At 34.6% G+C, this 12,702-nt stretch overlaps 1 protein-coding gene across 1 annotated transcript; it reads left to right on the plus strand.

The window, feature by feature from the left end:
* Window positions 1–4,318: 4,318 nt before the first annotated feature.
* LOC120460280 (uncharacterized) lies at window positions 4,319–11,457 on the plus strand. The gene is made up of 8 exons (XM_039647965.2): window positions 4,319–4,573; window positions 5,543–5,682; window positions 6,146–6,309; window positions 8,177–8,266; window positions 8,540–8,705; window positions 9,219–9,377; window positions 10,428–11,099; window positions 11,218–11,457. The coding sequence occupies exons 1-8, from the start codon at window positions 4,531–4,533 to the stop codon at window positions 11,260–11,262; spliced, it is 1,479 nt and encodes a 492-aa protein (XP_039503899.1). The 5' UTR covers window positions 4,319–4,530; the 3' UTR covers window positions 11,263–11,457.
* The last annotated feature ends 1,245 nt before the right edge of the window (window positions 11,458–12,702 follow it).

Below are 12,702 nucleotides of genomic sequence, written 5' to 3' on the forward strand. Positions count from 1 at the left end.
TTTGCTGCACAATCTGTCAGTAAACTTCCGGGTTCTGAACTGGTTGCAGTTCTACTCTGGTTCCATATGAGGGAGCTCACATGACGAGTGCAGAATTAATGGAGGTCTATGGAGCTAATCCACTTTTCTCTGGATATAATGTTTTGTCTAGTAATTTGAATGTTTTTTTGCAAAGAAATTACACATTACTGGGTGTTAGATTTTTTTAGAGTCACTTATTTGCTTTAAAAAGCCTTTTAAAATGTCAATGACGTCATACACATTGTACGACCAGAGACCTGGCTTTACGGCAATCCTTCAAGTGCCGCCATATTCTTTGACAGGGCTGTGACAATTTATTTTACAGTATATAGCCTATGTAGGAATATTTTTAAATATATAAATTATTTTATCTTTTCACTGTATATACTTATTGTTATAAACAACAAAAACAGATATACAACAGCACTAAGCATGCATGCTTTCAGAAGTATTATCACAAAATATGTACATATGACATACATATATGCCATAAATACTAATTAACATATTTGAGGATTGCTTCATATTTGATATTCCCTCTGGCATCAATAAAATAGAAAAATAGATTATAAATATGTTCATAAATTATCGGATATGCTTGTTTTACATGCTGAACATCATCCCGTCTACTGGGATAACTAGAAACATGAATAATACAGACGAATTACATTAGAAGAGACTGATCCTACCCAGGGAATGAAAGTGATCCTCAGAGAAATGAGATGAGAGGACAAGCCTATATGATTCTGCTCTCATCTCATGTGACAGAAACCATTTAATGCTTTTGACCTTCGGCAAAAAGTCTGACATACTTATAAGCAGGACTTCCATTATCTCTGAATCTGACGTTCTGCTTGTTAGTATGTCAAAACGTTAACTTTTGTTTGTTAAACTGTTTCCATGCCCCCAAAAATATCTCTGGTTGCCATGGCTGCTGCTTTAACAATTTGTTTGAGATGAAAAGTGAGAGGGAAACACTTTGGTTTCCTGCACCACAAGCCGCTCTATGACATCTGTTGAAACCAACGAAACAAGTCACGTTACTAACTGCTTTATTCAGAGCTGGAAAACACCAGAAAACCAGATTTAAAGAATATATATATATATATATATATATTGCATAAACAGTGGCTTCTGTACAATTAACAATTAACAATTATGGTAACACTTTGCAATAAGGTCCAGTTAGTTAAACACTAACTAAGTAATAGCCTACATTTATTCATCTTTACGTTTAACCCTTAAAAGCATGAATGTTTCGCCAATCATTATTACATATTCAGGTCTTTTGAGACCCGGATCTATATCTTACACGGATGGATCTCTACCTGCCGTGATAATATAAAACTCTCCTTATATTGTAACAATTGCAGAAGAATAAAATAAAGCATCTGGCATTTAGCATCTGGCCCATATTCGCCATCTCAAACAAATTCTCAAAACTATCTTTCTCAACATATTCAAAATCAAAATTTTTATCTCTTCAGTGACATTAATATTAGATTGCGTTCAGTATTGCCATTTCAAGTTTTGCTGATGATACTTCCTATTATTTTGTTTTCTGCCTGCGGTAACTATTACTGAAACATCATTGTGTATCAGACAAGATTGCACTTATTCAGTCATCAAAATCTGTATTATTGATGTAAATATACTTCAATATAAAAAAATATACTTACACTGTTACACCACAGTTCATTAGCAATCCGATACAATTTTTACAAAAAAATAATGGGAAAACAGCTGTATTCTTTTATAAAATTTTATAATGAGGAATACTAAGCAGGTTGATGTCTAACTTGAAAAAATTAATGAGGAGGGGGGTAGTGAACGACTTTACAGTATGCGTTTAAATGTTAATTGTTAATTAGGCTATACCACAGTTTTTATTGTTAGTGTGAAAAAATGTGACATTATAGTAAAATTCTACCACGGTCCACTGTTTCTTACTTGCAATGTTATTTTTATTTCTTTTCTTTTTCTTTTTGATAAAATCCATAATTAAAACTATGAGTCCAAAAAAAAAAATCTTTTAGCTTGTTTTTTTTTTGTTTTGTTTTCTTTTATTCTTATGGCCGTTATCATAATTTTTAAAGAAGGCACAAGGATCTGCAACAAACAGACGTAACTGTCACTCTGACATCCTCCGCTGTAAACAGACGTCTGACCTTTCTAAAATGTCACTATATTCCTTCACAGCATCTCACTGATAAGTGTCTTTTTTTCCTTTTACCTTCGGTTTAAACTTCTGGCCTCAAATCTTTGAGGGCCAAGTGGGTTATTCAACAAAATGTGTCCCTCATTCAGTATTTGATTAACAATGAATGATGAACTGGTCAACTGGTTATATATATATATATATATATATATATATATATATATATATATATATGAAGAGTTCAGATGCAAAAACCTCTAAATGCCATTTGAAATTTTCTTCTTTAATGATGATTTTATCAAACTTGTATATTTAAGTTCAGTAATTTCACTTAAATAACAATTAATAGGTAATCTTCATTGCCATTTAAGTGAAATCACTGAACTTAAATATACAAGCTTGATAAAAATTATCATTCTAGAAGAAAATTTCAAATGACACTTAGAGGCTTTTGCATCTGAACTCTTCATACAGTATACAAATCTAGCCTATTTCAAATAATAAGAAGCAAATCGGCATATTAGAATGATTTCTGAAGGATCATGTGACACTGAAGACTGAAGTATTGATTTGCCGTAGGAATAAATGACTTTTAATTATTATCATAGAAAACAGTTATTTTTAATTGTAATAATATTTCACAACACTACTGTTTGTACTGATAAAATAAATGCAGAATTATTTTGGAAGCTTGTTTCCAACACTTAATAAATCATTTAAATTGGTAATTGGGGGGCCCTGAAAACAGTGCGAACTACAAAAACGTGAATTTGGGAAAACGGTTACGTTGTGCGTATTACATACAAAGTGACATCGCCACCTACTGGCCTGGCATGAATAATACAGCGGGTTTTCTTTTTCGTGTATCTGTGATTGTGAACAATTCTGATCCTAACTCTCTGACTTTTCTCACAATTGGGAGTTTATCAATCAGAATTGAAAGTCTATATTTCCAATTCTGACTTTAAACCTCACAATTGTTTATCTCGTAATTGTGAGGAAAAAAGTCCAAATTGTGAGATAAAAAGTTTAAATTACCATAGTTTTTATTTCATGGTGGAAACAAACTTAGTGAACATAAGAGACTTTTAAAATAAATAAATAACGAATATATATACATTCTTACCCATTTTTTTTAATGGTATGTATCAGCATTAAACTTTTCATGCTGATCTTGAGCACAGGAAATTGAACTTTTAAAGAATACTGTAACTTTTTGAAAAGGAACTCCTCCACATCACAACTGATTAACATTTGTTGAAACAGGTCTTATTAGTCACAAGAACAATTTCACTTTTTTAACATTATAGGAAGTTAGGAAGAATGTGGGTGCATACCGTCAGCTGAAAACGAAAGGCCTTTTCTTTTTGTGCCTCATGAAATAAATAAAACTGGTTGAAATGAAGTGAACAATCTTATTTTGTAGGCCTATGTGGTTGTACCATAGCATGCAAGTGAGTCAACAACACCAAATAAGGAACAAGTACAGTCCCTAAACTAGACCTAAACTAGAGCTGATATAGAGTACAGTAATGCTGAGACACTGATGGAAGGTCTCAGGAAAACCCTGTCCACCAGCGTGACACACACACACACACACACACACACACACACACACACACACACACTGTTTCTGAGGAGGCTGTTGTCCCACGTGTGAGGGGTGGGGAGAACCGATCAGACCAGCCCTGGGCAAAAACCACAAAAATACAGTACACACACTTTAACCTTGATGAGTCAGTTAAGGATTCTGTGCCGGGTTGCCACAACCTCTTTACTAACATGATGCGTTTGGGGACCCTAATTTTCACGAAACAGATTTTAAGGTTTAATGTTAACATTAGGTATTACATTACATTAGCATATAGGCTATTATATATTCTGTAAATTATATATAGGCATGTCAAGTATCACACTTGTGTTTTCAAAATGGGTTTACATTACATGACCATAGACAGGTTCATGACTTCCTGCAAGTACAAAACCCACCGATACAATCAGAAAGAGAGAGTGTGTGTGTGTGTGTGTGTGTGTGTGTGTGTGTGTGTGTGTGTGTGTGTGTGTGAGAGAGAGATAGACCACATTTCTTTCCTCTGCGCGTTCCATTTCTCTTCAGGAAACTGCTGTGATCTATAAGAATGTTTGTGTTTTTTCCTTCCTCCCTCGCGCTGTCATTCATCCGTGAGCTGAGCGTCTTACCCTCTGTATAACACTCTGTTTTTCCAAACCCAGTGTGGAACAATGTGTGAGGTGAATGTCAGCGAGGTATAACAGTCAACACACCTTCATAATGTTCTTCAGAAGTGTCTCAGGCGTGTGAGAGACTGAGGACAGTTTTAATCTTGAGCAACATGACCCTCAAATCACACTGCACGCTTCCACGAGCACCAACAGGTACGTCTCTGGCAATGTCCAAGATTTAACGGTGATTTGAAGGAATATTAATCTACAATAATCATTATTATGTTGGTTACACTTTGTTTTAAGATATCCATGTCTCAGCGTATTTAATTATACATTGAAGTAGCATACTTCTACGTAATAAATTAACTAATTATAAGGTTAGGATGTTTGGTAGTTACATGCATAGCTACCTACTTAATATTTATTACTAAAGTAACGACTTGTAACGTGTAACATGGGGACTGTAAAATAGGCCTAACTTATTTTTTGTTAATTATTTAAGTATAATATATGTGTAATGTTTGTTCAACTTTTGCTTAAAGTAACGACTTGTAACATGTAACACAGGCACTGTAAAATAAAAATAGGCCTAATCTATTTTTTTTTTTTTGTTAATTATTTAAGTATGATATATTTGTAATATTTGTAAAACATTGGCTGATGAATATGGCAATAAATTGTGTGGTAGTGTGAAATTAAAGTCACTACGCAATTACTGAAAAAAATTACTTATTAAATTTAAGGATATATATATATATATATATATATATATACTGTATGTAGGCTATAACTAAAAATAAATAAACAATCAAGACAAGAAAATAAAAGAAAAAAAAGAGATAGTATTTATGGAAGTTTTTAACAAAAATAACTTTGTCAATCAATCAAAATTGTCAATCAATAACTTGAACAACCAATCAATAGTAAAAAAGAAAGAAAGAAAAAAGGAACCTAACAAGTGGCTTTGTTAGATACATAGATAAATAAATAAACCTGCTGTTATTAAGTCCCTTTCTTTTAAGTAATTTACAAACATTTAATTATTTAATTTAATTTTTGAACAGGAAAAATCTATAAATCAACCAATAAAGAGAGAACAAAGGAACCTATAACAAACAGTTTTCTATGGAAGTCTCTACAGTGAACTGAACTGATGTTTCTACATTTATATATTCATAGGATCTGTATGGAGCAGCGGACACTGCAAAAGACAGTACAGCTCTAAAACACAGCTTAACTACCTCGCAAGAACACATCCGATGGACCAGAGGAGGCCGAAACCTCACAGGTTCCACTCCTGCCTGGTGTTTCGCCTAAAGGTACGTGACACGCCATGGCACGCTTAAATCCCACGTCACACCTGAATGTCACAGTAAGGGAATCAAACAGTCAAGCTGATTTTTCGTGGATGGATGGTCTCATTTCCTCTCAAGCTCACACAGGTCATCTCTTTTACACAGCAGTATCACTTGTAACGTGATCTAATTTGTGGCTTCCGAGATCATAACATTACAGTAACGGTGGGCTGGTGAGCTTATGGGAAATTTACATGACCTCCGTCCGTTTCGCTTTCACTGAGAAATGTGCCTTGTGTGGTCAAATGCAACCATGCCGAGCAGACTCTGCTCTGCCATGATAAACAAGAACAATGGCTCCGTTGAAACAGCCACAGGCGTTTTATGACATTGCCGGGAAAATAGGCAAATGAGACTGTTGGTGTGGACCTGCAGGGTTTAGAGCCGTCGTGTGCGTCGTCTCATCTGCCTTTCTATATTGACACAGGACCGTGTGAGGATGGACCACAGCCAGCCTGAAGGAGACGTCCTGGAGAACACTGAGAGCAAACTGAGGGAACTGGCCCTGAAGTGGTTTACAGAGACCCAGGCGCCTTTAATTCTCCACAACGGCAACTTTCCCGAATGGTTCCAAGGATTTATCAGCAGAAAGTAAGAAATGTTTCTGAGAAACAAACTTTTAGAACAGGCAACGGATGTTTTTAAGTGTGATACAACCGTTTTTCATTTCAGTCCAAAAATACAGGGTTATTGGGAACACTTTACAGTAAGGTCACATTTGTTTATACATTACTTAATGCATTAACTAACATGAACTGACAATGATGAATATATTTTAAAGGGACACTCCACTTTTTTTTTTTTGGAAATAGGCTCATTTTACAACTCCCCCAGAGTTAAACACTTGGGTTTTACCATTTTCGAATCCATTCAGACAGTTTCTGGTCTCATTGACTTCCATATATTTTTTCCTATTATGGAAGTCAATGGGACCAGAAACTGTCTGGTTTCTGATATTCTTCTAAATATCAGAAAATCGGCTGAATGGGTTCGAAAATGGTAAAACCCAAGCGTTCAACTCTGGGGGAGTTGCAAAATGAGGCTATTTCCCAAAAAAGTGGAGTATCCCTTTAACTTATCTAAGTTGATGAAAATGTTAGATACACTTTATTTGGTAACACTATTTTAAGGTGACGTAGTTACACGTTACGTACTTACCGTAGTAGTAATTACAGTAAATTATGCATAATTACATGCAACTAAGCCTCAACCAAACCCTATCCTACACTGTAAAATAAATATTGTTGGTTTAACTTAAAAAAAATAAGTAACCTGTTTGCCTTAAAATTTTAATTTAAAATTTTAAAATTGAGTTAATACAATGGAGATTAATTTAATTACCATAAACTCAAAATATTATGTTATCTGAACTACATAAATGATCTAAGTTGATTTGACAAAAGAAAAAATGTTGTGATTACAAATCATACATTTTTTTACAGTGTATAACCCTATAGTAAGTACATAAGTTACAAGTGTAACCCTTTATTTTAAGGTGTCATTGTTAAAGTGTAATTATATATTTAAGTAGAGTAATATTAATTAACTACATGTACTTACTATAGGGTTAATGTTAGGGTTAGGCCTTGGTTTAAGGTTTGTTACTTGTAATTATGCATAATTTGTTGTTATTACTATAGTAGGTAGATGTAACGTATAACTACTTCACCTTAAAGTGTTACCAAAATGTTCATGTTTGTTCATTAACTAGTGTTAACAAATACAACTTTAGATCTTAAAAATATTATATTAATACATGCTATAAATAAAAGTATTTGTCTTTGTTAGTTCATATTAACTAATAGTGTTGGCAAATCAAACCTTATAGAGTGTTACTGAGTCAAACCTTCTTTCTGAAAAGAAAGGATCTTTATTGTCATCGATTGTTCCATGAAGAACTTTTAACATTCGTGGAATCTTTCCATTCCACAAAAGGTTCTTTATAGAAAGAGGGATAGTTCACCTATAAAGGAAAATTTCGTCATCGCTTACTCACCCTCAAGTTGTTCCAAACCTGAATGAATTTCATTCTTATGTTGAACACAAAAGAAGATATATTTTGAAGAGTGTCGGCAACCACACAGTTGACCGCAGCCATAGTATTTATTAATTTATTTTATTTTTTGGGGGGGTCCTGTTGATTACCAACATTCTTCAAAATATCTTGTTTTATGTTCGACAGAAGAATGAACTCATACAGGTTTGGAACAACATGAGGGCGAGTAAATGACAGAATTTTCATTTCTGGGTGAACTATCCCTTTAAGAGCTGTTCACTGAAAGGTTCTTTGGAACCAAAAATGATTCTTCAATGGCATTGCAGCGGAAAATCCTTTTGGAACCTTTAGTTTTGGAACGATTACATTTGGAATTTTCAGTTGCATAATCTCATTCTGTTGTGCAAGCATTATTCAAAGTTGGAACTCTATCATAATTTGTGGTGGTGTCATGTTTCACAGGGATGCAGAGGAGCATCTGAAAGACAAGGAACTGGGCTGTTTCCTCATTCGGCTCAGTGATAAAGCCACTGGATATATTCTTTCATATAGGTAAGTGTATTTAGAAACAAAATAGGGGCTGGAAATTTCATTGGTGGACCATTTATCATTGTACTTTTCCTCTAAAATGACTCCACTAATAGCCAGATGTTTGCATTTCCTTGAAACATTTAAAATGCAAACTTTTGGTTTGCGTTCCTGAATTTTCTGGGGTTAATCTTAAGCTTGTGATGTCAATTCTTAAAATATTATAATGTTTTCAATTAATATTTGTTCTTAAATGTACTGATTTTTTTTTTAATGGTGCAAATAATTGTTTTTCAGAGGTCGCGATCGATGTCGGCACTTTGTCATCAATCAGAATAAAGATGGGCGTTTTATTGTGACGGGCGACACAGAGATGCACGACACTCTGACTAGCCTCATTGAATATTACAAGTCAAGCCCCATTGAACCATTTGGAGAATATCTGACACTCTCGTGTTTTGAGGTGAGTTTGTACTGTATAGCCTATACAAATTTATCATATTATATATTTTAAGAAAATACTTTGTATTTTACACATTAGCGTTCAAAGGTTTTGGTTTCAGTAAGATGATTTTTTAAGAAATTAATACTTTTGTTCAGCAAGGATGCATTATATTGATCAAAAGTGACAGGAAAGACGTTTGTAATTCTACTTCACATTAACACTGTTCTTTTGAACTTTCTATTAATCAAAGAATCCTATTTTTTTAATCAAAATCCAAAAACCCTCCCCAAAAAAACAAATTTTACAATATACTCAAATAGAAAACAGATATTTAAAATTTAATAATGATTCACAGTATTTCTGTTTTTACTGTATTTTTGATCAGAAGCCCTGGTGATGTTTTTAAAAACTATTACAAAACCCTTAATTAACCCAATGCTTGAATTATATATATATATATATATATGTACAAGGCAAGCATATTACCATGTGCTATTGCTTTTCTAAACATTTTTTCATTTTGTGTTGCAGTCTTCCACAAGCGAGCTGTATGATGTAATTCACTTTGACGTGAGGGAAAAGCCAGGACTGAGTGTTAATGCTGTGAAGGATATTTGGGATGATCAGTGTAAAAAACACAACTCAATACAACCTCCCGCCTTGCCACCCAAGGGCAACAGAAACACACCGGTACGTCACATATGCCATTTGTTTTGTTTTTTGTAATTCATTTGAGTTGATTGGTTACCTTGTTGTATTTATTAAATTGTAAAAAAAAAAAAAAAAAAAAAAAAAAATCATGCACACTTCATTTACTGATTATAATTGTGTGTAAATGTGGTCCAATTTTATATGAAGTGTCTTTATTATGTAATACCATATAATTAATCATTACAAAAAATACATGTTTTTACATTGTACTTATATTTTGAAATTACTTGCATGCAATTACAGTTGTATTTAATACCTGTAATTACACTGTTGACCATTCCTTGACACCTTAACCTACCCTTAAACCTACTTAACCACCTAACCCGTCCCTAACCGTACCTGTATCCTACCTCAATAGTAGCAAATGTGTTTTGGTAACACTTTACAGCGTGCTTGTTACATGTTACATGTAGTTACTATAGCAATAGCACACAACTTACACACAACTAACCCTAAATCAAACCCTAATCCTATAGTAAACATTGTATTGTTACTCAGTACTTAAATGTCTAAGTACACTGAAACAGTGACACCTTAAAATAAAGTGGGTTACACTATGTTACAGTGTAATTATACAAATAAGTAATGAGTAATATTAATTAACAACATGCACTTTCTAAAGTATTAGAGTTTGGTTGAGGATTAGTTGCATGTATTACGCATAATTTACATATAACAAGGACACTGTAAAATAAAGTGTTACCATAAAGTGTAACCGTGTGAGTTGAAACTCATTATAATATGCAAAACTGTTACCCACTCACAGCAGTGGGCGTTTACTTCCAAGTCTTCAGTGCGAGACGCCCATAAAAACCGAGCGTTTTTGAGCTAGGCTCAAAACTAGGGTACAAAATAGCCTATTACTTATTCATTTTGATGTTTTTGAAAGCAAAAACCAAGCGAACGTCATAAGTTGACCTCAGAAAACAATATAATAAAATTTAAAGAGCCAGTTCATGACTCCTTTAAAGTGCTTAAACATCTTACTGTGTGGCTTCATATCTGGATAATTATGATTTCCTTCCACAGGCAGTACCTCCAGTGCCAAGAAAATGCCCTCCTCTGAAAACCGCCTCCTTGGATGTAAAGTCCAGCACAGAAAGAGTTCTGTATACTACGGTAGACCTCCAGAAGTTGAAAGGAAGAGTCAGAACGCCAATCGAGGGCAAAGACATTTCACTTACAGCTAGAAGGGAACTCAGAGCCCAGAGACAACAGAAAATCCCCGCCACAAACCATGGAACAATTTACTCAGAGCTCGTAGTGCCGAACTGCAGAAGTCAATCTCTACCGTTCCTGGATGACGACGGTGAAGAGGAAGGACTTTTTAACAGAAGAAGCCAACCGCAAATCTCTTCCCATATACAACCGCTCAACAGTCCCACCACCAACATGTTGCCCGGTCTTAGCAACAGCCTGGATGTACTGTGCAATTCATCACTGTATCAATTAGCCGGAACACCTGGCAACCAAAACATGGCGGGGATGAGAATGTCAAAGGTCAGCGCGCAGGAAAACGATGCTACGTATGCCGAGGTGCCTCTTGAACCCGTTCCAAATCACTTCCTGGTTGACGACACGTACGAGCAGATTCCCGACTCGCAACCTACAGCGAGAGCAGGGGAGAAATCACACACTAATACCTACGAGATGCTAACAGACTTAAAACCCAAGCAGATTATTTCTTCCCGGGCCATTAAGGTGAGTGATTTTGGTATAAGCATATTCATTAAGATTTTTAGTTGAATGTAATATTTATAGATGATTGTGGAAGCTTATCTCATAATGATTGTAATAATGTACCTGTTGTTTCTTGTAGGCTGATAAATGGAAATGGTTGTCCCCGGAATACTGGAAAAAATAACTTCAACCTCAGACAAAAATCATAATTACACTAACAGTGAACAGTTGTTAACTTTCATCCACCCAAGCTATTTCTGATTATTGAATACTAGAATAGTACAGCTTTATTTTTCACCAGATTTCTGTATGTGCATTTGTGAAATTTCGAAATGTTAAAGTAATATTTATTAACTTAATAAACATATACATATCTGAGTGTCTTTGTCTTGATTTCATTCTTGTTAGTCATGTGATTGTTGTACCTCATGATGGCCCTTGTGAAAAAGAGGTGCGCTTTATTGTATTGAATGTGCACTTGAAAATATATTTTTTAAAAACTATTAGCAGATGTCATTAGTCGACAAGAGGAGGCTTAGTCGGACACGTTTAAAAGAGATGGTTCACCCAAAAACAACAATACTGTCATTAATTACTCACCCTCATGTCGCTCCAAACCCGTAAGACTTTCATAACAGTTCATAAAGAGATCAAAAAACGAATCCATATGAATTGAGCGGTTTAGTCAAGATTTTCTGAAGACCGTTTATGTGATGTTAATGTTAAACCCTGGATAAGTGTGCACTGTTATTAGGAACATATCCAAGTGTACATTCAGAGTGTGGAAGGTAAAGTAGTGCCAAGCTTATGCAAATAAAGAAAAAATATCAGACGTGAGCTGTGTGGATGGGGTAGACTAGACAAATGTCATTACACCTACAGTATATGCCTCATGCGAAATATTCGCTGCCCTAATTCATTTTGATGTTGACTCATATCTGATATTATTGCAATTCAGTTAGGGATGTGAGAGTATGACTCATTTGAAAAGAAGAGAATATGTTCATTTATGTAGGTCTATATGATATAATAAAATGTTGATATATTTTGAAAAGTCAGCGTTGAAGCCTCACTTTACTTTTTTTTTTTTATATATATATGGGGTTATTTGCTGGGTGCACAACTAATAGTAGGCCTGCACAACAATTCTTGTCTCATTCCCACTTTATTGCCCATGAGCCTATAATTATTAATACACAGAGTGGGAATTGGAAGCTGTTAAAGTTTACAGTCTTCTAAATTACCTTACTTGCCAATAACTGATACCATCTGTGCAGGTGCACATGTGCTTTTACGAGACTCAGTACAACTGCTGGAACCACAGAAAGACAAGATGTCAGTGTGTGTGTTCTCATTCATGGCTTTTCACTGGGTATTAATAGAGTCAAATGACAGGTTTCCAGTAGAAACACTTTGAACATTAAGATCAAGCAAATCTAAAATCTATAATACATTTGGATGTGATCCTTTTGTAGGCTAAATGCATTCGTGCCTGTGTAATCACATCTATTCGGGGGAGTTATTTAGGACACCAGAAATCCGATACATGAATTATGCTTATGGTGCATTCAAGTCCTCCTGAAAAGTTCATATTTACAGGTAGTGAAGTCATAATTTTCAGCTA

The sequence above is a fragment of the Pimephales promelas genome, chromosome 25, assembly GCF_988280905.1.
Source record: "Pimephales promelas chromosome 25, fPimPro1.hap1.1, whole genome shotgun sequence".
Classification (NCBI taxonomy): domain Eukaryota; kingdom Metazoa; phylum Chordata; class Actinopteri; order Cypriniformes; family Leuciscidae; genus Pimephales; species Pimephales promelas.